We start from the raw sequence: 27,362 nt of genomic DNA, 5'->3' as shown, positions 1-27,362 counted from the left end.
ACAGAGAGCGAATCTTAACTATCTATCGAGATCCCTTCACCAATTAATAAATTGGGAGACTCACCGGAGCTGGTGCAGCTAATCCGTGGAGGCCGAGAACTGTATTCCAAGGACACTACACTAAAGAACAGCACTACACCTCCGGAACACTCACAGGAATTCATAGAATTACCTGGATATCGCGAGAACAACGCGAGAGCTGTACGAACCGAGAACTTGCTATACCGTAGCGAAACACGGCAATGAAAACTATCAACAGATAGCACGGGAGCGCGAGCCAGCCCGTGACACCTCGGTCGGTGCCCCGCGACAGACTGCTTTGACGATAGCCAAACTGCAATAGCCAAATGCCAAATCCGAGAAGCAATCATTCTGATTGGTCGAGAGCCTTTTAACCAATAACCCTTCTATCTCCTTCCAGTCGTCCCTTTAAACCAAATCGAGAGCATTTCTTAACGTCGAGAGCGTTCTTTAGCGAATCGGTACGTAATCTGTGGAGATCCTCCACGGCCGCTTCCCCAGGGCATCGGGCGACAGCTGGGCACTACATCCTTAACTCGGGCAGGAGGTTCCTCCCCTGCCCTTAACCATATCGCAACTTCCTCCGCCCGCTCTACAGCCCTTTGCCCATCTCCAGCGGGGCGCCGGTGTTTCACCCGGGCTTCTGCCGGTCTGTGGAGACGTCTCCGTCGGGCACTCTCCTCTGCCGGGCAACTCGGTACGTCGAGACTATCTCCCCACGGCAGATTCGAGCACCTCGACCTCAACTAAACCATAACGAAATCTTACGAGAGCCTTGACATAACTATACGAATGAACCCGAGAGCGTAGCTTCTGAGCAGGGTGGCGACCTGAAGGGAACCAGAAATCGAGAACGTTATCTGTATCGGTGACCGGAGCCGCCTTGGGACCGTGATTCGAAAAATCACGTCACAATCTATATATAGCATTACAGACAACGTTATCAATACACGGCATATTCTTATCGATAGTATCCTTGATCCAGTCTTGACGTCACAACTTCTTTTATATTCTTATTATTCAGAGCTTTGAACTTCACTCATCTAAATTTCTCTTACCATTTAGGTGTCCGCATGGGACGAACACTCTGAAGTCTGCTCTGGCTAATGTGATGCTCTCTGATGATGCTGCACGTGAATTTGTGCTTACGTGAGCAAAAAGATCCTGGCAGAAACGAGCGGAGAAATCGAAAATAAATCTAGTCAAGAAAGAAATGCCAAGAGGAAGAAGAAGAAGTAGGTGACAAGTGAAGAAAGATGGCGGCAAAGAAATACTGTATATTTTTAAGGATCCTCAAATATATATGCGAGCTCTCAAGGTCGATACGCTATAGAGACATTAATGCATCTTCTGTTGCAACGAATCGATCCTCCTGGATGAAGTTCACTAAACGCGTTAAGAATTTCGCCAAATTTTCGTTCAAATTGGATTCCATTGTTTCTCAAGGGCTCGATGGAGTTTAAATATCGTTTGAGCGACACTGCGATTCCGATGAATCCTCAAGAACTTGCCCTTTTCACCACCGTTATTTTATAACATGACAGACAACACGTATCGCCCATTAGCCCGCAGGAGAAAGCAAGGAATCAAGATTACATGAAAAACAAAGAGGCGAAAGCATATGCATTCTTCCTATACAAATTATTTTCTCAGTTCTACGTCGTAAATAGCAATTCGTGAGTTTTAATTTTACAATTTTCCGTTTTCTTCATCCTTTTTTTTTCTCGATAATTTATTTAGAATATCACTACTTAAGGGCAATAGCATCGCTAGAAAAAAAGGACACTGTGAAATTTCCAGGCACTCCGAAATTCTAATGTGACAAAAGTTTACCTGAAAAGCGAACACGGGATAGAGGATAGAAATAAGTTAAATCTTTCCCAGATATTCCCCAAAGTTATGCTGTTACGAATTTTCACTCGGGTCACAGAATGAGATGACCAAGTAAACATGACACACTACGCACACAGTATGCAACTAAACAATGGAGTGTTAACACGAATGGGAGAGAACAGTGTATACTACGCGCTTATTGTACATAATTTTATACAGATTTGCAGCAACGTTCGTTTATTTGGTGGGACTGCGAGAAGGGCGGTCAAAAGTGAGTGCCATGATGAGCATAAAGTTCATTTCTCCGAGATTAGTTTAATCGCGTCGGATAGTTGTTAGAGATTAGAATGTAAACAGTTTAAGGGATAATGAAGGGAAGAAAGAAAAATAAGGAAGCCACAAGCGGTTGTGCTGTTTTAACGTGTGCGTTTGTGCGTTATTATTTCTTTTTTTTTCTTCTTTTCCTTTAACTTTTCTAATTTTCTTCCTCCCTTCGACGCATTTGAGCTTGTATTTCTTTTGTTTTCTCTTTTTAATTCCATTGACACTGCGTGTACATTTGGCGCGAATGCAAGTTTATTTTCCTGCGTATATTTACATGTGGAGATTTACGTTGCGCTTTTCAGCGGCATATACTTTAGCTAATTTCTCAAAATGTGTATGATATATGCAACGATTCATCTCACTTAGGATAAATAATAGACGTACAGGGACACTACACACGTACCAGACACCATACTATTTTATACAATATTTGTTACCAACGTGTAAATTAGTCTTAAAGAAAACGTTAGTATTGTAGCTTAGGACATAAGATGTTTTTTTTCTTTTATAATTCAGTTGGTATCGTATCAAGTCGTTTTAGGTTTAATATTTGTTGATAGGTTATATCTGAATGATGATTCTCCCGAATATAATCTGTAGCCCAAAGTTCCTACAGGTACACGTAACATTATATATTTTTCCCATTTACGAGGCAAACCGAAATAAAGAAAATTTTTAATCGTAGTTTCTCTGCGTCCTTCCCTCGTGCAAGTAGATGCTTTTGTTTTTAGATGATACTACGTTGAGAGACATACGTTTTGGAAGATTCGCCTTGTTTTTCAATCTCTATTGTCAATTTTATTTTCTGATGACTGTGGTGAAATAAGGCATGGCGGTACCAGCACTACTATAGGTGGTTTCAGCTTTGACTATAGGATTCTGATGCTTACTCTTGGGCGCATGTACCTTGTCGAATGTAAACAATTCATTTCTCAAGAAACAGATAAGGCAGATTATAAGTACGTTGCAGTTGACACAATAATGTCGTATACCTTGAATCAACAGTTGGAACTGATAGCTCTTGCGGAATTAGCAGGAATTTCTGCGACACCTGGTGTATTTCGGTAAATTATTTTTTCTTAGAGACCTATAACCTCAATGCGTATTTCAAATTACTGTGCCGCTGACTCTTGCGTATCTTTTCAGGATTATAACAGAACTGCTAGCTCTGCAGGCTTCGCCAGAAGACGTTTACGTGCTACTCAAGCAAGTATGTCCGGTTGCGCATAAGAAAAAAGTGGTTGAAGATTGTGGAAAGAAAGCTGGTGAAGCCAACGCAAAATAGATTCTCTTTATTCTCTTGTATAATGTGAGAATCGACACAATATCGAATAAGATGTAATAAATGAACATTTTATTACAAAACATGAATATATTATTAAATCAACCTGTTTGATTATTAGAACAGAAATATATATGAATAGAATAGAAATACATCAGTAACGGTTTAGCCTCTATAGTCTGCAGCACCTTCGCATGCTAGCTTATCTGCCATTTCATTACCATAAATACCTTTATGTCCTGGAACATACTCCTGAAAAAAAAGTAAAAATACAAAGAAATTATAAAAACATATCTTTTGACGTACACAATTCTTCACTTACAAAAATAACGTTCAAGCCATTCATGGCATTTTCCATTTGTATTAGCTCTTGCTTGTTTATTACGTTTTTGCCATTGCTGGTGCGCCAGCCATTTCTTTTCCACTTGGGCATCCACTCATTGATGCAATTGATTAGAAATTGTGAATCTGTATTGATTTTAATATTTTTTATATTAGCCTTCTTGGCCTGCTCCAGAGCCTTTATTACTGCCTGAATCTCTGCATTATTATTAGTGGCTCTACCTGAGACAGGTTGCGAAACATTTCTAAAAAACATTTTGTAGCTATTTTGTATTTCCTATTTTAAAATTGACAAATTAATCTATTAGGATAACAAAATTCACTTACAGAGGATGATTATCTCCAAAATAAACACCTATACCAGCTTTGGCATGAGAATATCCATTGGAACTACATGCACCATCCGTATAAACATTAACGTAACCATCAGAATCGATATCAAAAGTATATCCTCCCTGTGTTGAATATGATCTTTGCGATGTACCACAGTGTACACCTCCTGAACCATGTGATTCTACAGAATGAGAGAATACATATTAAATTTTCTACAATTCACATATGAATCAGTAATTTCTTAAGTTCCCTAAAGATTTCCTTGTCATACCTTCATAATAGTCATCATGGCTAGAAAATAATAGTACGTGATATACCCCAATGAAAGACAGAAATAATTAAAAGTATTGTTATCGATATACAAAAATTGTCTTTGATAAACAAGATTCCAACTAACAGCTCACAATACCTGGAACAAGAAGAGACACCATCGTTTTTCATAAACCGATTTGCTTCGTTCAGGCTAGAAAATTTCTTGTAGACAGCATGAGAATATTTATCCACCTGGCTCTTGCATTCATCCCTTCGCAAAATAAGACATAAATAATAAAGTTGCTGAATATAACCTAAACAAAGATCTCACCAGCTCGAATATATTCCAGGATTACGCCCGTTAACAACAGCGTAGTAACTCATGGTGATCCTTAAGGCTGCCAGAGATCTAATGAGGGAACAAAAATTCTTCATTCGTTAACAACGAAGCAGTGAGTATCTTTATAGGGAAAATTCTTTATAATTTGTAATGTGATACCAGTCAGCGAATTCTAAAGATTGGAAGACCGACGTCCTTATTGCTCCGTGGTTTACAGTAGACGTTCTATACTGTTCTACACTCAACTAGATGCGCACCAAGCAAGCAACTTGATTCTTCTAAGAAACAAAGGATCATATAACAAATGAAAGACAACGCTGTTTAACCGTCGAATTCAAACGAACATTAAATTTCGAATTTGCGCGGAATTGTGGTCGCGCATGTGCTCATCTGCATTATTTGAAATGTATTACGTATACCTACCTCAGATTGAATATATATTTGTATTCATGTTAATTATTTTAAATTAAGATATGTTCCTTACTAGTACTACTCGTGAAGGTACGTATCGAGTAATAGTCCATAAGGATCTTAGGATTGCAAAATAGATTCTCTTTATTCTCTTGTATAATGCGAAAATCTAAACAATATCGAATAAGATGTAATAAATGAACATTTTATTACAAAAAATGAATATATTATTAAATCAACCTGTTTGATTATTAGAATAGAAATATATATGAATAGAATAGAAATACATCAGTAACGGTTTAGCCTCTGTAGTCTGCAGCACCTTCGCATGCTAGCTTATCTGCCATTTCATTACCATAAATACCTTGATGTCCTGGAACATACTCCTGAAAAAAAAGTAAAAATACAAAGAAATTATAAAAATATATCTTTTGACATACACAATTCTTCACTTACAAAAATAACGTTCAAGCCGTTCATGGCATTTTCCATTTGTATTAGCTCTTGCTTGTTTATTACGTTTTTGCCCTTTCTGGTGCGCCAGCCATTTCTTTTCCACTTGGGCATCCAGTGATTGATGCAATTGATTAGAAATCGTGAATCTGTATTGATTTTAATATATTTTATTTTAGCCTTCTTGGCCTGCTCCAAAGCCTTTGTTACTGCCTGAATCTCTGCATTATGATTAGTGGCTCTACCTGAGACAGGTTGCGAAACATTTCTAAAAAACATTTTGTAGCTACTTTGTATTTCTTAATTTAAAAATGACAAATTAATCTATTAGGATAACAAAATTCACTTACAGAGGATGATTATCTCCAAAATAAACACCTATACCAGCTTTGGCATGAGAATATCCATTGGAACTACATGCACCATCCGTATAAACATTAACGTAACCATCAGAATCGATATCAAAAGTATATCGTCTCTGTGTTGAATATGATCTTTGCGATATACCATAGTGTGCGCCCTCTGAATCACGTGATTCTACAGAATGAGAGAATATGTATTAAATTTTCTATATGAATCAGTAATTTCTTAAGTTCCCTAAATATTTCTTTGTCATACCTTGAGAATAGTCATCATCGCTAGAAAATAATAATATGTCATATAGCTGAATGAAAGATATTAACAGTTAAAAGTATTGTTATCGATATACAAAAATTGTCTTTGATAAACAAGATTCCAACTAATAGCTTACAATACCTGGAACAAGAAGAGAAACCATGGTTTCTCAAGAACCATTCTGCTTCATGCAGGCTAAAAAATTTCTTGTAGACAGCATGAGAATATCTATCTACCTGGCTCTTGCATTCCTCCCTTCACAAAATAAGACATAAATAATAAAGTTGCTGAATATTACCTAAACAAAGATCTCACCAGCTCGAATATATTCCAGGATTACGCCCGTTAACAACAGCGTAGTACCTCATGGTAATCCTTAAGGCTGCCAGAGATCTAATGAGGGAATAAAAATTCTTCATTCGTTAACAACAAAGCAGTGAGTATTTTTATAGGGAAAATTCTTTATAATTTGTAATGTGATACCAGTCAGCGAATTCTAAGGATTAGAAGACCGACGTCCTTATTGCTCCGTGGTTTACAGTAGACGTTCTATACTGTTCTACACTCAACTAGATGCGCACCAAGCAAGCAACTTGATTCTTCTAAGAAACAAAGGATCATATAACAAATGAAAGACAACGCTGTTTAACCGTCGAATTCAAACGAACATTAAATTTCGAATTCGCGCGGGAATGTGGTCGCGCATGTGCTCCTTTGTATAATTTGAAATTTATTACGTATAGCTTTGAATAAATATATGTCCATATTAATTATTTTAAATTAAGATATGTTCCTTACAAGTACTACTTGTGAAGGAACGTGTTAAGTAATGGTACATAAGGATCTTAGGATTTTTCGTTTTGTCAAGTAAATTTGATCTAATAATCTGTGGCGTATTTTATTCGTACAACGTACAATGAGACCGATTATACACAAATAATAGACTGTGTCTATATACAGGAGAAACGTAAAATGTACGAAGCTACTAGCTATGTAAAGTAGCTTTAACGTAATTCGTGATAATCTGACGTTTCCATTAGGAAATAGATGTTAACTAATTAATTTATTATAAGGGATGAGGAGGATGCTATTCGTAGATGTCTTCCTTATCCCCGATGTAACGTATTATCTCTGAAGGTCTGTTGAGTTTCTCAGCATCCATATCTGGGATTTCAAAGCCAAACTCATCTTCAATGGCCATGATGATTTCTACATGATCTAACGAGTCCAATCCAAGGTCGTTGATAAAATGAGTATCGAGGGTCAACTGAAACCATTAGTATAATATATTAATATAATACCGTTTAAACGACGTGGGCCATCCGTACGACCGACAAGCAATTGCAACTAGAAAGTAAATAACTATAAACATAAAGGATAGAAATTGCTGTCGGTTCGTGCTGCAGACCCCACGACGCAAGCAAGGTGTTAGCCAATATTTCTTCCAGGAAACTCTCCAACGATAGATACCTTCGCGGGATCAATTTTGTCATAGAGTTTGAGCACCAAGAGCACTCGTTGGGTGATAAGATCGAGCGTAAGTGGTTCCCTGGCGCTGTAGTGGCGCACTTGCTTGACCCGTGGGTCCACAAAGCCCTGCAAAATAAATATTTTTGAGTATAGAAAACAATATGAAATTAGTGAAACCTTGTCAGTAGGAATTTTCTCATGAGAAGTCAAAGCTTTGATGGTTCGCTCCTCTATTTCCTTCAAAGTCTCTGGAGGTTGGCCAAAAACATTGCAGTCCCTGATCTTCGAATGCAATACCTGTAGTATTCAATAATGTTACAAACTTGATAGTATAACAACAGCAGACATATTGTTTTCATTGAGAAAAGGTGGAAGTCTCCTGGAGCCTAGACATAGCATCTATGTATCGACATGTTCAGTTTACATTATACCATAAGTATACTTGATGCCACGGAAAGAGATATAGCACAGTGATATCAGAGATCAAAGGACAATGAATTTAATAATCTAAAATGATATTACTGCCCGGTTCAGTTACATAATGCAAAAACCAAAATACGGTGTATCGACCCCCAGAGTAACCATAAAGCTCGTCATTATCTTGTTCATTACCTGAAGAACATGAAACTGTCTCGGATTCGCAGCATTGGCTGTCGGTGGCCTTTGAAGGATCGGTCGACTGGCTAGACACCTTAAAATACCGGTATTTCGCGCGAGGAAACGAACACGCGCAAGGGACGCCATTTTTCTTTTCTTTCAGAGCGCAGAGTGAAGGGAGTGAAGTTCTCAACACTCGACCCACGAGATTTGTCTAGTTTTGCCGACAGGTCACAGACTGCGCTGCTCCATTTTATTAATTGCAGTAAAATCAGCAACTAATAGGACATTCACACCAATTTAGACCAATACCCTGCTTTTTGCCGGTATTTTTGGCTATTGCAAAGCTTTTAAATGATTTTATTAATATATTGTAAACGTCTCTCCGTTTTTAATTGTATATTGAACTGTCGGTAAGTAAACTATTTTCGGGTGGGAAATTCAACTGAGATCATATTTGTAAAACTAATTATTTTATTTTTTTTATGATTTACAATATTATCGATAGACTATTAGATGCGAGAAATAGTAAATTCTTCAATTTTGCCACAATCTCAAAACTTTGTCCTTGCCCCCAGACGCTACACGAAGACCATCAGGAGACCAGTCGACTGCATATACCTCATCTGCATGCCCTGGTAAATCTTGACTCAATTTCTTCGTTTTGATACTCCATACTGTAAAAATTAATGAGAGTTTCTGATTTATGAGATTCGTTAAAAATAAAACAGATTATGAAATGAGAAATACCTTTTAACGTAGAATCAGAACTGCCACTCACAAGTAATCGTGAATCTGCACTCCAAGCTACTGAATAGACAGCTTGAACGTGACCTCGCAATGAAGTTATATATTTTCCAGTATTAGCTTCCCATAATTTGATAGATTTATCAAATGAAGCTGAAGCTATCATTCGGCCATCGGGAGAGAATTTAACGTCATTAATAAGTTGTTGATGGCCTGTCATTCTTGCTGAAATATTAATGTTTCTGTTGTGATTCATATTGAATTAACATAACTGGCCAGAATCATATGTCAGTTACCAATAGGTTTCTTTTCCTTCTCTGGGTTCCATAAAAATAATGTAAAGTCATCTGAGCCAGACACAAGCTTCTCCTCTCCAATTGCTTCATAATGTTTTTTAGCCTGCTCCACTAAATTGTCACTAGGTTTTTCTAGAGGATGATATGGCCCTGTCCTTAATGCATAATCTACATTTAGTGCTAATGTATTTACCCAATGTGCATGACCTTCTAATGTTCTGCACAGTATCCCCTGTAATTTATAATTAATTATTCTTCATATTATTATAGATTTTTTCAATTTGCCACCTGTTACTTACATCAGATGATCTCCACACTTTGATTGTTCTGTCTTGAGAACTTGAATATATGAGGTCTCTACCACCCCATTTGACACAGGTTACACTCTTTGTGTGACCACTCAGAACCCTCGTTGTTTGCCCAAGTTTTGTATCCCATATTCTCAAATCAGAGTCCTTGGAGGCACTCACTAGGTATCTACATTCAGGATTTTGATGATAGGGTTCCCAAGATAGTGATGTTACCCACATTTTGTGGCCAATCATCGACCTTCCTTTATGATTAACATTATTAGTCACAGACAGGTATAACATTATTTTTGTATATAACTATACATACCAATTTGCTTGCCAGTAAGTGGATCCCATAAAATAATAGTGCCATTTTTGCAAGCAGATGCTAATTTAGTTCCACAGGGTGACCAAGCTATACACAAAACCCAGTGCTTGTGTTCTTGACATGTAAAGTGTGGAGACTGTGTGTAGATATCCCAAAATCTAACAGTAGTATCTCCAGAGCCACTAGCTAAGTATTTACCATCTGGAGAGAATGCTACTGATATAACTGCCTCCTTGTGTCCTATAACAACATTTAGATAATAATTATAATGACACAATAGTAATTCAAAAAATAATAGCATACCTTCTAAGGATCCAGTACACCTTGTCACTGCTCTAACTTTGAAGATAGCTTGTGGCTGATACACGATATCTACTATATCTTCACTGGTGCTAAAGTTTTTATTAAGATTATTCTCAAGTGTACCAGCAACCTCCACATCATTAACGAAGAAGGCTAGTGGTACAGGATCTTCTTCTTGCAGCAGAGCATTGCATATTAATTGCAACTTATCCACAGTTATATCGACCGGAAGATCCAATAGACCACCAGGCAAAATCTCTCCAGTTTCAGATTTGAAACGTGACAAGACTCTTTTGACTTCACTTTCAGTGCCATTATCCTGATGGTCACCTTCACTACACTTTCTTTTACTCATTTTTAGTCCCTAATAAATTTACTTCTCACACAAATAACAATTATGAAATCTTATTGTCTATTTAATCTTGCTTCAGATAGTTTTTTATTACTGTGCACAAAAGTGAAAAAGCACCAAAAATAATGTAATTAACAGTTTACAACTTCAATTTAACAAACATACAACAGGGTACTCAAAAAAGGCTTTTTTCATTTATAAACGCAGCACGTGGTGCTACATATACTATCTTTTTATTCAGCTACAAGACGGTGACAGGATTATTGGTAAACCTTCCCGAGGATCTCCGACTTCCTCCGACTTGGTCCGATTGGAAGAAGAGTCGGCAAGCGGAGGGATCGTTGTTCGCTCGATTGCTTTTTCCCGTCTTCCTTAGGGAATAGCCATTTCGTCCATTGAGTAATAGCGTTCTGTGTTTGCGCTCAGTAAAATGTACACGTCGCCGGTGTAAGACTGATAGATTTTCTTGAAGAATAATTTAAACCAGCTTGAGTCTCTCGAACGGCACATTGGCTACATCGCTTGTTATTGTACTCCGTATTCCGAACTTTTCCATGCATTTGTCAGAAAGATTTTCGAAGGTTACCTCCACGAAAATGTGTTTTCTCGAGCGTTTTTTCAACGCTTGACGCAATGTCCGACTCGAATTCACCCAAGGCGGACACAACTAGTGCCAGCCTTTTGGAGAACCTGCGGAAATTTCGATTTCAGAAGAAATCTACTAGAAGGATGAACACGTGTAAGAGTTTTGCTGTTTTTCCGTAATCGCAGAATTCCGTTATTGTTTCTGTAGTGATGCAGACAGTACCGACCGGTCCATCAATTGCGCTCATCGGTATATATTTTCTTTGTCCTGGCGCAAGGACTTTGATGCTTATACTTATATTAATTTATTATGAATATTTGAAATAGGATTTCCAGATTTTATAGTTTGATAATAATAGCATTGTTGTAGAAACGAATTAATGAATAAAGATGAAATAAACATCGTTACACGGCATGTATTTTTAAATTCTTTATCCAATAAGATATTTATTAGCTATAGCTGTTTTTTAATTAGTAATTGTAGTTCATTTTTGGTATATTTATTCTTATAGCTGATGAAGATAGTAACGTGATGCCTCCAGAGATTGCCATCAGGCGCAAGACAGTCAACCGGATTGAAGACAGTGACAGCGATGCAGGAAGTCCTGTAAAGTCGCATGCTTCAAGTTCAGATTCTGATAAGAATTCTGAAACCAAAGATAAAGAACAGAAACTGAAGTACCTGACCACCTTGTATCCACTGATTGATTCCGTGGTTTGTTCTTTCATTATTTCATATTCATTGGAGGGATATCACAAATTGTATATATTATTATTTCTTATTATAGGGTATCCAGGAAGTATTGAATGGTGCAAACTGGAATGTAGAGGAGGCCGAAGAGGTATTGAAGAACAACAGAAAAAGAGCTCTAAAGAAATCAGCTAAAACAAGTAATAAAAAGCGGAGAAAAGTAGACTGTGATGAAGATGTGGATGTCGATTCTGATGAAGCTAATTACAAGAACAAAGTCTTTGATAGGTCAGTTGAATATGATTGTACAAATACAAAATTTCCGAGAAATATATCATTTATTAAAATTTACAGCGATGATGATTCCGATGTGGAAATATCAAACGATCTCACAGGAGATAAGAAAGGCGTTCTTGAATTCATGCAGTCTGCTCTTGTTTCTGAATTACTTCTAATGTCTCAGTGCTCCCAAAAGAAGGCTCAAGCCATCGTAGCTGCACGACCATTTCACAGCTGGAGAGAGTTAGTAGAGAAGTTCCAAACACACAAATATTTGGATACCGAATTGTTAAATTCAGCACAGGCAAGTACATACGTAGAAGCTCAACAATTTGCAGTATTCCATGTTCTTACATAAACTGGATAATTTTTGAAATGAATAGGTATTATTAGCTACAAGACACGTAGTGGAAACTCTAATGAAGAAATGTTTACGGCTGTCGACCAATATGGAAAGAGCAGTGGCCGCGGGGTCATCTACAGTAACGCAACAGCCAAAGGGTTTATCAGCAGGATTGACATTGGCACCATACCAAATGGTCGGTTTAAATTGGTTGGCAGTGCTACATGCCCAAAATGTCAATGGAATACTGGCAGATGAAATGGGCCTTGGTAAAACCATACAAGTTATCGCTTTTCTGACGTATTTGCAAGAGGCGGGCCTTACAGATGACAAATTGGGTCCTCACTTAATCGTGGTACCTAGCTCAACAATGGGTGAGTCTCACTTTCTCGTTTGCTCCAATAATCAAAAAACCATTGTCGTGAGAAAATCACTGATACAGAAAATTGGAGCAACGAATTAGAACGTTGGTCTCCTGGTCTGAAAGTCGTCCAGTATTATGGCTCTCAGGATGAACGGAAGGAGATGCGAATGGGATGGCGAAATGGCGACCTGGACGACGTCGACGTTATACTCACTACGTACAACCTCGTCAGTAGTACTCCGGAGGAACGTAGACTCTTTCGTGTTATGCCCCTCCAATACGTTATTTTTGACGAAGCTCACATGCTCAAAAATATGGGTACTATTCGATACGAGAATCTTGTCAGAATTAACGTGAGTCCTGTTCCATATCAGGAGTGGGCTTCAAAATTCATAAGAATTGTTAATAACTTGTACTGCTATTTTTAGGCAAAACATCGGATACTCTTAACTGGTACACCGTTACAAAATAATTTACTCGAATTGATGTCACTGCTGATATTCGTAATGCCGTCAATGTTTGCGGGCAAGCAGGCGGATCTCAAGAGTTTGTTCTCGAAAAATTCAGTGAGTTTGACAAGTTATAAGAGTATCAAAGAAGCTACTATTGGAAGTAAATCTCTTTTTAGAAAATATCGGCAGATAAGAAAGATGGCGATCAACCTCAATTCGAACAGGAACAAGTGAAGAATGCCAAAAAGATCATGAAGCCATTTGTGCTGCGTCGATTGAAGTCTCAAGTACTTCGTGATTTGCCACCAAAATCAGACAAAGTCATTCACTGTCCATTAATCGAGAAGCAACGCAACATGTATGAGAATCTTGTGGCAGAATTTTCAGCCGAAGCAGATCAAAATAATGAAGTCAATGGCATTGGGATGATGATGCAGCTTAGAAAGCTTGCTAATCATCCATTGCTCATTCGAGATTATTACAATGAAAAGAAATTAAAAGTATGTAGTCGGTAGAAAGAAATATTATCAATTTTTATATCATTCTCTTCTATTCGTAGCTCATATCGAAGAGGCTAGCAAAAGATCCAGGATACAAGCAGAAGAATCCTAATTATGTGTTTGAGGATTTATTATGGATGTCTGATTATCAAATAAATCAATTATCCCGAACGTATAAAAGTCTTGCTGGACTTGGGTTGCCACAAGAACTTATACCCAAGGCTGGCAAATTACAGAAGCTAGATGAACTTTTACCAGAATTCAAATCAGAGGGACACCGAGTTCTTATATTTAGTCAATTCACAATGGTGCTGGATATTTTAGAAGAATATTTAACCATCAGGGGCCATTCGTTTTTAAGGTTAGTTCTCATTGTAGGTTTTATTATTCTTCTTGTGCTGTAATTTAATTGGAGAATTTTTAATTAATAGAATGGATGGACAGACACCGGTGACTGAAAGGCAAGCCATGATAGACGAGTATACCTCTGATAATTCTATATTTATCTTTTTACTCTCGACAAGAGCTGGTGGTTTAGGTATTAATTTAACATCTGCCGACACAGTAATTATACACGATCTAGATTTTAATCCGTACAACGATAAACAGGCCGAAGATCGTTGTCACAGAGTGGGACAAAAGAAGTAAGTACAAAAATTTTATTTGTTGTATCTTCTCAGCACTGATTATAAATCCAAATTAATTTACAGGCCGGTTACCATAATCAGATTATTAGGCCAAGATACTATAGAAGAAGGGATGTATCAAATAGCTCAAGAGAAATTACATCTAGAACAACAGATTACCGGAAACGAGGGTGAGTTCAGTTTTTTTTCTTCAAAAGTAGCAAGTTTTGCTAGTGACAATCGGCAATGTGTAAATGTCGTTTTATTTTTTTGCAGAAAGTGAGAATACTGATAAGAGAAGCGTCTTGAAGTTATTAAAAATGACTTTGGGATTGGACCCTCATAATAAATCTCTGACTCTCTCACCTTCGAAAAGCATGAATGGCTCGTCGAATGGCTACGTCGAGGGCGACGGAAATTGCGACCTATGATTGTAATATTTGCATAACTCAACTTACGTCGTTTTTTACAGCAACATTTTCCTTTTTCTATCAATTTTACCTTTCCCGTCCCGAAACGTGCGTGATTTTATCCATAGTTTAGTTTTGCTCATACAGTACCGCGTTGCGACTGGAGACTGAAATTAAATTTTCTCTTAAGGAGAACATAATAAATTATAATCATTTTTTTTTTACAATATACGATCATCCGATCATTAGGCAATTCCTTTTATCGATATAATATCCGAAACCAGCCGTGCCTGGCCCGTTACAAATTTGTAAATCATGCATTGAGACATTCCTTTATTTATTTATGAATAGGTCCCAATTATTATCTTAGCTTTTTTTTAAGCATATAAGAATTCCTTTACAATTCGATAACCGAGAGAAATTATTTTGAATGTGTGAGGATATTGATATTATAGAATTAAAGAAGAACATGGGTTTTTTGTTACGTGAACTAAAGTGGTATACATTAAATTACGTGTATTGGCAGAGGAGCTGAGGTATGAAAATGCAAAAAAAATTGAAAACCTTTTAATCGTATAAAGGCCACCGGAATTTTTACTGGAGAATTCGTATTCACTGTGTTAAATTAATTGTCTCTAGCTTAATAAAGATATCCAAAATGGGCCAAAAACCTGTAACTATCAACATATTCTTTGTTGCGCATCTAATATCTAAAACAAAAGATTTATGTCTATCCCCTTAAAAAAATAATACATAATCATGACAATTTATAATACAAATATACATTTAATTGAATCCCAACCAATTTTGCAGCTCCGGAATGAATTCATGTGACTAAGAAAGTCCTTTACGGAACAGATTCTTTTTTATCAGATTTAGTTTTATTCAAAGTATATATGAATACCTATTTATCTACATGCTGTATGGAATGCAGATGCAGACTTCTGATAAGTACGTGCCTGTTTCTCTCTTTTCTGCGGGCATTCCTGCCAGTTCCCACTACATGCTCAACCAATTGACCAATAATGTAGCTCGCTTACAATTCATACCGCACGAAAAACAAAATCAGAAGAAAACAAAAGTCAGCTGTAATCTGAAGGGGCTCGCATATGAAGTGGGGGTGCGAATTAAGTCAGCGTTTGCCTCAACTATCATCTCGTACGTACTTAAGTCTACTGTATAGGAATTGACAGTACCGTTTCTCCAGTCATGACGAATCTATGACGAACGCGCGATAGTGAAAGGATACCGCCAGCAGAAAAACCTCAAATGAACGAACGAGAACAACGATCAGGCGCAGTTTCGATGGGAACATAGCGCGAGTGACGTCGTCCGTTGTGTTTTAGAGAAAGAAGTTCAAACAACTTAGAAATTGTTGTATACAAATTATCAGAGTATCATGGAGGTACTGGATCCAAGCGTAACGAGGGATGATCAACCTTTATGTATCAATGATTCCTTGAAAAAAGGTTTGAAAGTTAATTCTGCTCTATTGTCTATGAACTGTTTTTGTCTACTGTTGATTCATCGTTTCTACATCTGGCAGATGTCTGCGGTCCCATTTTCTAGTAGTGTTTTAAACTACCTCATTATCAAATGCTTCTCCTGGCTCTATTTCTTATCTAAATTTCTTGGCTTCGTTTAATAAACTTGTATTTGATTTCAATTAACTTTAAAGTGTAGATGACAATGGTTTTATTGCTCTGATAGAGGTAGCGAGACTGATTAAAATGATGACGCTCGATTACTCAATGGAAACGTCATAATTATAAGATTTCGTTTTAAGCAGTGGAACAGCAGGAACGTTGGGTCTGTTTGATTAATTGTTTTGTATTGTTATTCAGTCTTATAAAGAATTCAAAACTCTTCAAAACTCCGAACCTCTTATTTATCATGCCAGTAAAATGTAAACGAAAATCGTGAATAACAGGATTTTTATAGAGGTTCTTCCCCAAAGCGAAGTTCACCGTACATTCTGCAGGGTTAACAATCATGTTGACAACACTTTCGCAATAATTACCACAAAGCTGAAAAAGTAATCTGGCTGGAAAATTTTGATGTGAATTTGAAAAATTTCGGAGTCTCCTAAAGAGGTTATTCTTTGTTTCATAACAGATGACAGCTGTCAGTGCATTCTAACGTAATGGAGGAAACGTTTATTCATTTTTACTTATGATGCATCATTACAGACCGAGAAACGAGCATCTCATTAGTTGATGTTATCTTACAGTTGTCGATAAACATGGAGCAGAGATACCTGCAGACACCTCATCATGTCTCAAAGCAAGATATACAATGGGTTTCTTGGGATTTTTGGGATTCTCATTGGTTTACGCGATGAGAGTCAATCTTTCTGTGGCCATTGTGTCCATGGTCAACCAGACAGCAGTACCTTCTGATAATAACAATGACACCAGCGATACTTGTAATGACACAATGCCTATAAATGGCACGTTCATTCCTGTAAGCATAAAATAATGAATTTATTATTCAGATTATATATACGAATTATCTAAAGAATATGACTTTGATTGTTAGTTACTTCTTGATTACACAATTAACTTGGGACATTTTTTTTCTTTAAATTTTCATACGTAATATGTTTGCTAAGGACGGTTTATTTGTATGCTTAGAAAATGAAGCGTTAGATATATTAAATTACGCATTGACACTGATTTTATTATCACACATATTACAAACTTCCTATGTATGTTTGACCTTAATAACAGGCAGATGATAAGGTTTATCACTCTGAAACAATGACATGTGCCAAATCAAGGCTTACCAGTAATATTAAACAATTCTATTCTTTGCGTACAGAGTCCTGGAGAATTTGACTGGGATGAAAAAACTCAAGGAGTCATACTTGGTGCGTTTTTTCTGGGATATGTATTAACGAACGTTCCGGGTGGCCGAATGGCAGAGAAAGTAGGTGGCAAATTGATTTTTGGTCTTGGCGTTTTTCTCACTGCCATTCTTACCGTGATCAGCCCTTTTGCTGCTTACTGGGGACTCGTACCATTCGTGGTTGTTCGTATTGCTGAAGGATTTACCGAGGTACCTCATTGTCATGCGGTTTAAAATTCCTGAAGTAAGCTACTTTATATCTGGTGCAGAATGTTTAACGTCATTCCCTTTTCCAGGGAGTTACATTTCCTGCAATGCACACTATGCTAGCACACTGGGTACCGCCATTGGAACGTAGTAAATTCGCTGCAATTGTTTATGCTGGTAATTATAGAGAGAATTCATTAGTAGAAAGGTAATTACCATTTAAATATGTTTTTACTGACGTTAGAATTGCGATTCTCCTTAGGGGCTAACTTTGGCACAATAATTTCTCTACCGGTGAGTGGTTGGCTATGTTCATTGGAATTGTGGGGTGGCTGGCCCCTGGCATTTTATCTCTTTGGAACTCTTGGAATTATTTGGTACGGTTTTTGGCTTCTTTTTGCTTACGACACCCCAGCCCATCATGTCAGCATCGATCCCCAGGAAAGAGCATACATAGAAGCCTGTGTCGAGCCAAAGAATGAGGTTTGTAGATTACAAAGAAATTGTCAGCTTGATCTGTAGTATTTTAAATGGCTGTTTTTTTTTAATAGGGAGAAGATCCAGGAGTACCATGGCTCTCAATATTCACATCACTGCCAGTATGGGCTATAACGATTACTCAATGTGGACAGTCATGGTGCTTTTATACTTTACTAACTGAATTGCCTACATATATGGCGAAGATTCTTCATTTTAACGTACAACAGAATGCTTTTCTTTCGGCGTTGCCCTATTTGAGTGCATGGATTGTCGGCTTACTAGTGTCTAGCTTCGCCGATGCTCTTTTGGCCAGGCGATATCTGTCACCCTTAACTTCCATGAAATTGTGGAACACTGTCGGTTCTTTGGGACCAAGTCTCAGCTTCATAGGTGCTATCTGGGCAGGATGTGACCGCGTTTGGGTGATGATGATGCTATCAGGTTTGGGATCCTTGCAAGGCGCTATTTATGCTGGGAACCAGATGAATCACATCGCTCTTGCGCCGCGGTATGCAGGAACGTTGTACGGACTGACAAATGCCGCTGCAAATATTTGCGGCTTCCTCGCACCTTATATTATCGGCAAGATAGTTGTCGGACATGTAAGTATCGCTCTATTTCTACTTTTTATCCTGCGCATTGGTATGATCATAAGAATATTATAAGTTTTTCTTACAGGAAACCCTGGCTCGCTGGCATTCTATTTTTTGGATTGCAGCTGGTATAAATATCTTGACGAACTTTTTTTATTTAATCTTTGCTTCTGCGGATGAACAGCCTTGGAGTGGAGGATATAGTCAATGACGATGTTCGACTAAAAGTACAATTATGCTTAATTTGGCGTCCGGCGCTGGTCGTCCAATCAATCGCCTTGTCTTGAGCACATTTTAGACAATTAATTGACGTTTGACCACAGCTTGGATTTCAGCTGTGATAAATGGATCCACTGTATACTTCCGTTTCGAGATTCTCAGGTGAGAATGGAATAATATTTACTTGATATATCCTTAACGGTGGTTAATCAGTCCTTTTACATCCATTAGGATTTTTATTTCCCTTTTTTTTCTCGGCTTACGGAATACGGTAACTGTGATCTCGCTGATGCGAATCTACGATTCTAATATATCTCTTTGTCGTGAATTATTATGAAATCTCTTCTATCATGAATCGACGAAATATATTCTAATGGTATATCAGATTCCACCAGTGTGACATTTTGTGATATAATTTGTTGAGTATTTAAATAAGTATAAATTTCACGAATCCAAAGTGTACCTTTAAGGGAAAAAAAATGTTTTCAAACGAATCACTCATGGATAATGCTCGAAATTAGGTATAGTAATTGCTGTCTTCGATTTAGCATAATAATTAATAAATGAAACGGTACAATATAAATCTCCGTTTAGGAAAACTGAATGACTTGTAATGCTAGGGATTGGTTAATGTTCGTGAAACTTTTTATTACGTCACGAATGATCGTACCTATCATGGACATTGGAAATGAGATACCAGTAGTCTAAAAATTGTATAATTAATATTATAATACTATGATATAGTACGTAGATGGAGTAACTAGATAAAAAGGAAAACGATGCGATTTCACGTGATAAAAATGCAATTAAAAAAGAAACGTAACGGGATGTTACGATAAAGGTAACTGGACTTTTGTCGATGTTTAACGTTCAAATTGACATAAATATAATACGACAGTAATTCTTTGTACGAGGATAATCTACTAAATGGCTGCTCCATTCCCCGTTCTTTTATAAAACTGTATATAAGAATATAAAAATCGCTTCTAACTTATATCGTCGTCGTTAATACACTAAGGTATTACATATTAGCTTATCCTTGCACTGACAAAAAGCCTCGGTGGCTTTTTAGATAGAATTTTTCAACATTCCAATTTTTTATTTTGACGGTTATTTAAAATTATTAAGTTGCAGATATGTCATCTTTTTTTTTAGCAGTCAGCTCGAAGATCATATCTCTCATTCGACTCAGATCCGTTAGCTCTCCCTTCATCTTACGAATACTTTCTTCCTTTTCTGCTATTGTACTTTCGTAGCTATGACACTGCCGTGCTAGTTGTTGTATCTCTTGTTTCAAAGCAGCGACGTCTTTCTGATTCGTTGCAATTTCTTTGTTCTTTTCCTCGATGATCTGTAATAAACGAAACAAGATATGAATGATATACATCAGATCAGGGTGTCAATATTGATAAGGAAGACAGATAATAAATATATCTTTGGAATTATAAATCAAGTAATATTTACCTGCTCCTTTTTACCAAGGGTCTCCTGCATCTTATGAAGAAGCTTGCTGAGCTCATGATTTTTACCAGTGAGTTCCTTGATCTTAGTTTCCGCACTGCTGCGCTCCACGCGAGATTCCTCAACCTTCCTTTCTAATATTTCAACTTTATTTTTTGTGGTTTCTAGTTCCTGGGAACAATCTGAGAGGAGTCGAACGGTTTGTTCTACCGCTTCGGATTTTTCTGCGAGGACTTTTTTCAGACCGTGTATTTCCTAGTTAAGAAATTATTATTTATTAGTAACTTTTTTATTATCAGATTCGCTTACCACTTGCGCGCAGATCACGTACTTGTATCTGGGATGTGTGCGTTCTACTACTTTGTATCTCAGCATCGCGAAGTTTTCCAGTCAAATTAGCTTTTTCTGCTTGTACTCCTTCTAGGCATTGCTGCGTGCAGAATAGCATTTGGTGCAATCTACTTGATTCGGCTACTACTTGGGCTAACCGATGCTGAAGACTCGTGGCATGACTGTTGGCTGCTTCCAAGCTAGCCTGAGTAGCTTTCTCAGCGTGTCTCATCGCAGCTAACTTAAATAATTCTCTATTAATTGCATTTTAATATAAAAATATAAATCTCATAATCAGCGGAATGCTTTGTACCTTGTACTCATACAATTCCATGACCGCAGAGGTAGTAATGTCTCCTATTTGATTACTCTCGAAAGCCTCTTCCAGCTTAGCAATGAAAGCATCGAGACGCCCTTCCTGAGCCAGTGAGAAAAGTGGAGCCATTTCTCCAGCATGACAGAGTTCCGGAAATCGTGTATTCAAGCTACTCTTATTTCCTGCTCCGTTCTGTACTAGAACCAGAGGTTCTAATTCACCCATACAGCGGGCAACTGCGGAAACGCTTTTATCGCGCACAGAAGAACACATGTAATGCCATTGACTTAACATGAATTTAGTTTTGGCATAAATGAAATGATTCATACCATTCCTGTGGAAAACCTACAGAAGATGTCAATTGCAGAACCTTTTGCTTGACTTCACCGTCGCCCGTAAATAACGCCAGAGCTAATACCATTTGTACTTGTTTTTTACGCAGAAGTTCCGCGTACAATGTCAACCAGTTGGAATTGTGAGCGGCTAAATCAGCTGTGAGTGATAGCGCATGTACATAAAGGCTCGTGGCAGGATCCTGGAACATTTATTATAAAATATACCATAAAATTTATTTATCTTTAGCACTATTTATAATTTACTTGAAATAGATTTCCTGGCCAATCACCCCCAGCTGAAATTTCATCCTGCTCCAGCAGTGGACTTAGCATTCTGCGCATCATCTGTTCACTGAACGCCTGCATAACTTTATTTCTTAGAGTTGGATTCTTGGCCATTTCTTGAAGTAGCTGCATTAATTCTGTTAATCTTGTTTGAATTTCTGCGCTACGTCCGCTACTGTTTCCTTGCATTTCATCGTCCTCTGACTGTACAACGAGCATTAGGACAGATAAGTCTATCTCGGCCAAGACTTCCGTGGAACATTTGGTGCGGCGAGAATCTATCATTACTGTTCGTATAAGTGTCAGGGCTTTGGAACATACCTATTATCGACACAATACTTTATTTGATTACTTTGCTAATTGATAGGTGTAAATAATTTCATGAGATCGTACTTGCTCCATAGGTACCCATGCGGTTGCCGCTTTAATGCATACAGGGTATAATGGAATTAGAGCTGGTAATTGTAGTTTTACTAGCGACAATAGAAATTCCATCATTAAAGCAACGCATTCCGGGTCGGAATTGTCCTCCAGGGTGGCTAATATATTCTGTACATCGGTAGCATAACTGAAAAGGGAAAGATAAAAGTTAATAGATTCCATCCAATAGTCTTGAGTAACTAATGCCAAAATGTTAAAAGTGACTGTACTTGGAATATGTTAGTAGCACAGCACGTGAATGTTCATTCTGTCGTACGTCTTCAAAAAAATCAACGATATGTCGCAAAAGAAGTACATCCTTGTCTCTTAACGCTGTCACTAGACTTGAGAATGTGACTGTTGCTAGGTCTATGATATGCTTCTCTGAGATTTCCTTATTTGTGTGCTCCAATATAATGAGTAATTTGCAGCATTGCACTCTAGTGTTAACATTGCAGCTTTGGATTTTTAAAAGGGTTCGTACAAATACTTTTGTATCCACAGTACGCATTAAGGTATATACTGCTGGAAGATTCTTATAGCATAAATTGACTAAAACTCCTAGAGAAAGTGCAACAACTGCTTCCTCTGTGGATTGTGTTACCCACTGTGTTAATGTCGAGATTAAATAGGGTAAATGAGCCTCTTGCCATGAAATTTTGACACCATAAGTTAGCTCCTGAAGAAGCTTTAAAACACGCACTCGTTTCTCTGCTGTTAAGTTTGCCTAATAAAATATTTTATGCATTAATTAGATATTCAAATAAACTAAGATGATTCATTTTACCTCTAATAATCTAGTAAGGATGGGAGCAAATTTATAAGTATGGATCAGAGCTTGTCTAGCAGTGGCATTTCTACAGGCATTTTGTAAAACTGCTACTGCAGTCCAGATGAGGGTAGTTCTAGACCCAAGAGTGTTCATAAGTTCGTGAAGGCTCACATAAAATTCTGCTGCTATGCTAGATCCTGGATCAAATATACTGAGATCCAAGGATGCTCCGATTACCTTTAGAAAATAAAATGTATTACGAAATTGGTACGAGTAACAATATAACATTCTAAATGTATACCACTTTTCATTATCACCGAATGATTCTTACTCCAAGATTTCTCTGTAGAACAGATGCAGTAGTTTCGTTTGGATGTTTAGAGTATTCAAGTGCCGCCGAAATGAATGCTCTCGTATCTTGATATTTATCCATGTTTGAAGAATTTCTTTAAGTTTTTAAAATGCACTTTCAACTTTCAAACTTGTTAATTCCGGTTGGGATTGCGAACGAAAACTTATCGGTGGACGCTTGAAAAACACGCATTTCCCCAAAAGTATATGTGGCTACATTGAAACGGGAAGGAAAGTTGTGTCTTCGCAATACTTGATAAACATTCCACGATTGCATAGAGATATTCGGTAGCAATAAGAAAATTCGACAAGATGTTTAAAAAAAGTATTCAGAAATTCTACGGTTGACGTATAGCGTCCATTTTTAAACATTCCAACCTTTTTAAACTATCCAATTGCAAGCTCAGTCATAATGCAGCGCTTGCTCTGTGACACACGTATAAGTTTGCGCATGCCCCAATATCCAGAAAACACTTTAAACTTATAATTTAGGAGCGAAATAGGTATAATGAGCAAGCTTTTAAATATTATTTCTTTCGTTGTTATTTATATAACGTAATATTTCAGTGTTTAAGAAAACAAGAAATATTTTTAAAGCCAATAGATGTTTTCATGTGTAGTGTTTTGAAGAAGTTCTTACGCATGTCTTGTTTTGCCAAGGTAACCTATAAGGTTTGAACAATTTCTGAAATGCTAATATTTTAAGATATTGTCATTAATTTTTTATAGTTATTATGAGATACACTGGAAATATGTTAATCGCAATTGAAAGGATGACTACTCGTGTCAGATGGTCTATGCTTCGTCATTTTTCAACTGTTACGGACACAGCAAATATTATCACAAGCGATATTCCCATTGCAGCAAATGAGGATTATACAGGCATACGAAGGGAAAATCTGAAATCTCTGAATGTTGCAGTTTTGGGTATGCCAAATGCTGGGAAAAGCACTCTTGTAAATCAGCTGGTTTGCAGGCCGGTAATATTTTCAATATAAATAATTGGAAACAATCTCATTCTCATTTAGAGAATTAAACTATTGGTATTTTTCATTAATACAAATTCTTTTTATGAAGATATGTCCAACTTCGAAAAAGGTACATACGACCAGAGTGAAGGCAAGTGCAATTTATTGTGAGGATGATACTCAGTTAGTGTTTATGGATACACCTGGGTTAGTCACTAAACAAGAGAAAAATAGATATACTCTTGAAGAAAGTTTTATAAAGGACCCAAGGATGGCATTAATCAATGCTGATGTCGTCGGAGTAATCCAGGATGTATCCAATATTTATACCAGGGATAAGATTAACAAGAAAATTCTGGAAATACTGAATGATACATCTAGTACAATACCATCGTTGCTTATTCTAAATAAAGTGGATACTGTAAAAAAGAAACAGATGCTATTGGAATTGACTAAGGCATTGATAAGTAAAGATGGCTGGCCAAATTTTTCTGACGTCTTCATGGTGTCTGCTCTCACTGGAGATGGAATAAATGATCTGAGGGTAAAGATAACATTAGAAATATCTTGAAGCATACAAAAGTTACTAATCGATTATTCATTAAATTGCAGGAGTATCTTCTTGCATCTGCTAAAAGTAGGGACTGGAAATACGATCCGGAAACTTTCAGTGATCAACCACCTGAGAAAATACTAGAACGAGTAGTTCAATCAAAATTACTAGATACTCTTCCAAAAGAATTGCCGTACCAGATGAAATTGGAAATTGAACACTTTGACTATTGTGATGACGGTAGTATCTCTGCACTTGTTATAATTTATGTTGCTTCAAAACGAATTTCATCTTTACTAGTAGGCAGCCGTGGGGGGCGTATTAGGGAAATAGCTGTGCAAGCAGAACAGCAGTTATGCAATGCATTTCAAAGATCAGTAAGATTGAGACTATATGCAAAAGTAAAAACAGCATTGGAATAGAGTAGACCTATCATAGTAATTGACAAGTATGTAAAATAAGATATTTGTACAGATAACATAAATTTTTTATTTTTAATGTATTACAGTTGTTTTGATAATATTGATTTTATAAGCAATTATTAAATATTATCAAGTGTAAATTGCAATGCAATTAAATAATCAGTCACCAATTGGTTGTGCGTCGCACAATTTTACAACTCTATCACATATTCAAACAGGCCAGCTTAGATCGGTATCCTTAAGATTTTCTTCAATCCACTCATCCGCTTCAGCTTCCAGTTCAGGAGTGAATAGATCTTTTAACTCACCCAGATCTCCCTTCCCAATTAATTTGTTCTCTCTTGTTAAAGTGACTTCCTCACCATCATTCTGAGCGACTGTATCATTTTCTTGAAAGTTTGCATCCAAATGATCAGCCAACGTCCCTACTTCTTCAGTGCTGTAGCTCTTTCCTAAAAACTCGGCAACCCTCTCAATAATTTTTGGTAAGTCCTGAAACATTATAAAATAGTATATCCATTAAAATATCATCAAATTCTATATACGCGTATATTAATATATACCATGTATTAACACATAACATACATTTTGCATTTCCTCATAAAAAACAAAAAGGAAATTTGGATCATCCCTTCGTTTCCACGCTTCTTTCACGTGATCCCAATATGGAGTGTATAGTACTAGTGAAAATATTAATATATTAATATTAAAAAAACTGTAAGGTCACAGCGAGCATTATACACATACTCAAGCTCTTTGTAAAGAAATTCCAAAAGGTTTTGAAGTCGGCTTTGAATTTGAAAAAACGCGGCATCCTTTGACGAAAGTAATAATAAGAGGCTGCGACATTCTTTGGATGTCGTGCAACGTATATAATCTGAAATAGCAAATACGCGTTGAAGATAAAACAAATGAATATTTGAAAGGATATTATATCTAGTCAACTATATCTGTAGGATAAAATACCTTGGCACCCGAATCTAGAAGATCAGTAGGTAACATTTCAAACGGGAGCTGACTCTTGATATACCTAGGCGATGGATAAGCAGCAATAATTTCGGGGCTGGTCTTTCCTTCTCTGATGATTCCGTTAACTTTCTCAGCCTCATCTTCAGACATATTGAAATATTCCTCTGACATTGAATGTGGCTGCAACAAGCTAGTACTGAAAGACCCATTTCCCTGATTAATCTTTTATCTTACAAGACAATACCAAAGCGACAAGTCACAGATTGCATACTCGAAAAATGGAAATCTAGTGTCCAATTTGTACTTCACAGCAGAGTCATAGTCCAAATTATTTTCCAACAACCAGACCAATTCTTGCATGCAGTTTGCACCTGAAAATATAAAAAATCTTTCTCGTATCTCATATTATTAATGAATATGACAGACTTCATAGGCACAATCAATATGCAGTAGCTTACTGTTATACCTGATTTTGGCAGTGATAAAACCCATACATCACTAGGGTTGGTTTTAAAGTTTCGAAATGCTTCATTTTGATCTGCATATGTATTTAGAAAGAACCATTTTTTATCACCAACGCGAATGCAATTATTTACATATAACTCGTCCTCTTCTTGTAGCTTATGCTTTGTCTCCTCGTCTAGGACTTCGTACTGCAGTGGTTGAGCACACATCTTGAACAGTGCCACCGGTGGTCTTAATGTCCAATTTAAAAAGTACTGAACTTTTTAAAGGAACCTTATCGTTAGTTAAAATATTATTTTATCTAATCCACGAACTTGATGTTATATTTTTAGGATACTGTATGCCTTGCTGTTTTCACTGATTAAAGTGATTGAGCAGCTTCTGATAAAAAATAATATTCAATAGAATCGGATACGTATCTTTGGTAATGATTAATTGGTCACCAGTTTATCTATTATCTATTTATTTTTACAAAATATTTATCTATAAATTCTGCAAAAATATACTGCCTGCTATCTTCTTATTGATCA

At 37.0% G+C, this 27,362-nt stretch overlaps 11 protein-coding genes across 26 annotated transcripts in view; 5 read left to right on the top strand and 6 right to left on the bottom strand.

Annotated features, from left to right (window-relative positions):
• The window catches only part of LOC107268797, a 19,153-nt gene extending 16,291 nt beyond the window's left edge, over positions 1-2,862 (top strand). For all 3 annotated transcript variants that reach the window (XM_025086000.1, XM_025085999.1, XM_025086001.1), the window contains one exon: positions 1,087-2,862. In XM_025086000.1, coding sequence (XP_024941768.1) covers positions 1,087-1,128 — 42 coding nt within the window. In that variant the 3' untranslated portion in view covers positions 1,129-2,862. The remainder of the gene's footprint in view (positions 1-1,086) is intronic.
• Positions 2,863-2,904: 42 nt separating this feature from the next.
• LOC112494510 lies at positions 2,905-3,543 on the top strand. The gene is made up of 2 exons (XM_025086066.1): positions 2,905-3,242; positions 3,325-3,543. Exons 1-2 carry the CDS (start codon positions 3,061-3,063, stop codon positions 3,461-3,463), a joined length of 321 nt encoding a protein of 106 aa, XP_024941834.1. The 5' UTR covers positions 2,905-3,060; the 3' UTR covers positions 3,464-3,543.
• Positions 3,456-5,106, bottom strand: LOC107268799 (ribonuclease H1). Its single transcript, XM_015741927.2, has 7 exons — positions 4,887-5,106; positions 4,719-4,796; positions 4,545-4,658; positions 4,407-4,426; positions 4,130-4,316; positions 3,783-4,047; positions 3,456-3,712 (listed from the first exon to the last, which is right to left on the bottom strand). The coding sequence occupies exons 2-7, from the start codon at positions 4,769-4,771 to the stop codon at positions 3,626-3,628; spliced, it is 726 nt and encodes a 241-aa protein (XP_015597413.1). The 5' UTR covers positions 4,772-4,796; positions 4,887-5,106; the 3' UTR covers positions 3,456-3,625.
• A 216-nt stretch (positions 5,107-5,322) lies between these two features.
• Positions 5,323-6,882, bottom strand: LOC107268798 (ribonuclease H1). Its single transcript, XM_015741926.2, has 7 exons — positions 6,690-6,882; positions 6,522-6,599; positions 6,348-6,461; positions 6,210-6,229; positions 5,942-6,128; positions 5,595-5,859; positions 5,323-5,524 (listed from the first exon to the last, which is right to left on the bottom strand). Exons 2-7 carry the CDS (start codon positions 6,572-6,574, stop codon positions 5,438-5,440), a joined length of 726 nt encoding a protein of 241 aa, XP_015597412.1. The 5' UTR covers positions 6,575-6,599; positions 6,690-6,882; the 3' UTR covers positions 5,323-5,437.
• A 196-nt stretch (positions 6,883-7,078) lies between these two features.
• Positions 7,079-8,490, bottom strand: LOC107268718 (acyl carrier protein, mitochondrial). 2 transcript variants are annotated; one of them, XM_015741758.2, is made up of 3 exons: positions 8,289-8,490; positions 7,677-7,802; positions 7,079-7,473 (listed from the first exon to the last, which is right to left on the bottom strand). In XM_015741758.2, the coding sequence occupies exons 1-3, from the start codon at positions 8,418-8,420 to the stop codon at positions 7,294-7,296; spliced, it is 438 nt and encodes a 145-aa protein (XP_015597244.1). In that variant the 5' UTR covers positions 8,421-8,490; the 3' UTR covers positions 7,079-7,293. The 2 variants fall into 2 exon arrangements, with proteins under 2 accessions (XP_015597244.1, XP_015597245.1); XM_015741759.2 differs by lacking the exon at positions 7,677-7,802 and adding an exon at positions 7,854-7,973 and having other exon boundaries at positions 8,289-8,486.
• Positions 8,491-8,729: 239 nt separating this feature from the next.
• On the bottom strand, positions 8,730-11,219 carry LOC107268733 (notchless protein homolog 1). The gene is made up of 6 exons (XM_015741783.2): positions 10,238-11,219; positions 9,935-10,174; positions 9,616-9,869; positions 9,317-9,548; positions 9,024-9,245; positions 8,730-8,950 (listed from the first exon to the last, which is right to left on the bottom strand). The coding sequence occupies exons 1-6, from the start codon at positions 10,590-10,592 to the stop codon at positions 8,811-8,813; spliced, it is 1,443 nt and encodes a 480-aa protein (XP_015597269.1). The 5' UTR covers positions 10,593-11,219; the 3' UTR covers positions 8,730-8,810.
• Positions 11,220-11,222: 3 nt separating this feature from the next.
• Positions 11,223-15,618, top strand: LOC107268724 (SWI/SNF-related matrix-associated actin-dependent regulator of chromatin subfamily A containing DEAD/H box 1 homolog). 3 transcript variants are annotated; one of them, XM_015741768.1, is made up of 12 exons: positions 11,223-11,328; positions 11,687-11,889; positions 11,963-12,153; positions 12,220-12,448; positions 12,528-12,861; positions 12,930-13,204; positions 13,280-13,417; positions 13,480-13,803; positions 13,863-14,164; positions 14,235-14,447; positions 14,514-14,620; positions 14,706-15,618. In XM_015741768.1, the coding sequence occupies exons 1-12, from the start codon at positions 11,223-11,225 to the stop codon at positions 14,858-14,860; spliced, it is 2,577 nt and encodes an 858-aa protein (XP_015597254.1). In that variant the 3' UTR covers positions 14,861-15,618. The 3 variants fall into 3 exon arrangements, with proteins under 3 accessions (XP_015597254.1, XP_024941771.1, XP_024941772.1); XM_025086003.1 differs by having other exon boundaries at positions 11,320-11,424; positions 14,706-14,860; XM_025086004.1 differs by lacking the exon at positions 11,223-11,328 and adding an exon at positions 11,485-11,586 and having other exon boundaries at positions 14,706-14,860.
• Positions 15,619-15,966: 348 nt separating this feature from the next.
• On the top strand, positions 15,967-21,873 carry LOC107268732 (sialin). 5 transcript variants are annotated; one of them, XR_003059991.1, is made up of 9 exons: positions 15,967-16,308; positions 17,070-17,302; positions 17,660-17,896; positions 17,983-18,070; positions 18,156-18,376; positions 18,445-18,975; positions 19,052-19,347; positions 20,668-20,716; positions 20,815-21,279. XR_003059991.1 is itself a non-coding variant. In XM_025086018.1 (8 exons), exons 3-8 carry the CDS (start codon positions 17,135-17,137, stop codon positions 19,175-19,177), a joined length of 1,371 nt encoding a protein of 456 aa, XP_024941786.1. In that variant the 5' UTR covers positions 16,091-16,308; positions 16,955-16,979; positions 17,070-17,134; the 3' UTR covers positions 19,178-20,179. The 5 variants fall into 5 exon arrangements, 2 of the variants coding, with proteins under 2 accessions (XP_015597267.1, XP_024941786.1); XR_001537923.2 differs by lacking the exons at positions 20,668-20,716; positions 20,815-21,279 and adding an exon at positions 21,735-21,873; XR_003059992.1 differs by lacking the exon at positions 20,668-20,716 and having other exon boundaries at positions 21,071-21,279.
• On the top strand, positions 19,220-25,564 carry LOC107268735 (GTPase Era, mitochondrial). 6 transcript variants are annotated; one of them, XM_025086028.1, is made up of 5 exons: positions 23,840-23,958; positions 24,023-24,115; positions 24,185-24,435; positions 24,533-24,967; positions 25,036-25,564. In XM_025086028.1, exons 3-5 carry the CDS (start codon positions 24,190-24,192, stop codon positions 25,396-25,398), a joined length of 1,044 nt encoding a protein of 347 aa, XP_024941796.1. In that variant the 5' UTR covers positions 23,840-23,958; positions 24,023-24,115; positions 24,185-24,189; the 3' UTR covers positions 25,399-25,564. The 6 variants fall into 6 exon arrangements, with proteins under 6 accessions (XP_024941795.1, XP_024941796.1, XP_024941798.1 ...); XM_025086030.1 differs by having other exon boundaries at positions 24,162-24,435; positions 25,036-25,478; XM_025086029.1 differs by having other exon boundaries at positions 23,874-23,958; positions 24,076-24,115.
• LOC107268725 lies at positions 20,191-23,816 on the bottom strand. Of its 2 annotated transcripts, none has more exons than XM_025086006.1 (10): positions 23,406-23,543; positions 23,120-23,341; positions 22,563-23,059; positions 22,306-22,480; positions 21,892-22,233; positions 21,622-21,827; positions 21,290-21,539; positions 20,978-21,217; positions 20,650-20,901; positions 20,191-20,536 (listed from the first exon to the last, which is right to left on the bottom strand). In XM_025086006.1, exons 2-10 carry the CDS (start codon positions 23,255-23,257, stop codon positions 20,309-20,311), a joined length of 2,328 nt encoding a protein of 775 aa, XP_024941774.1. In that variant the 5' UTR covers positions 23,258-23,341; positions 23,406-23,543; the 3' UTR covers positions 20,191-20,308. The 2 variants fall into 2 exon arrangements, with proteins under 2 accessions (XP_024941774.1, XP_015597255.1); XM_015741769.2 differs by having other exon boundaries at positions 20,194-20,536; positions 23,436-23,816.
• LOC107268738 (sulfotransferase 4A1) lies at positions 25,446-27,060 on the bottom strand. Its single transcript, XM_015741789.2, has 6 exons — positions 26,834-27,060; positions 26,639-26,738; positions 26,365-26,563; positions 26,146-26,275; positions 25,984-26,078; positions 25,446-25,890 (listed from the first exon to the last, which is right to left on the bottom strand). The coding sequence occupies exons 1-6, from the start codon at positions 27,039-27,041 to the stop codon at positions 25,609-25,611; spliced, it is 1,014 nt and encodes a 337-aa protein (XP_015597275.1). The 5' UTR covers positions 27,042-27,060; the 3' UTR covers positions 25,446-25,608.
• Between the last annotated feature and the right edge of the window lie 302 nt (positions 27,061-27,362).

Source organism: Cephus cinctus, unplaced genomic scaffold, assembly GCF_000341935.2.
Source record: "Cephus cinctus unplaced genomic scaffold, Ccin1 Ccin1_scaffold0581, whole genome shotgun sequence".
Lineage (NCBI taxonomy): Eukaryota > Metazoa > Arthropoda > Insecta > Hymenoptera > Cephidae > Cephus > Cephus cinctus.
This window is presented reverse-complemented; position numbering and strand designations above follow the sequence as displayed.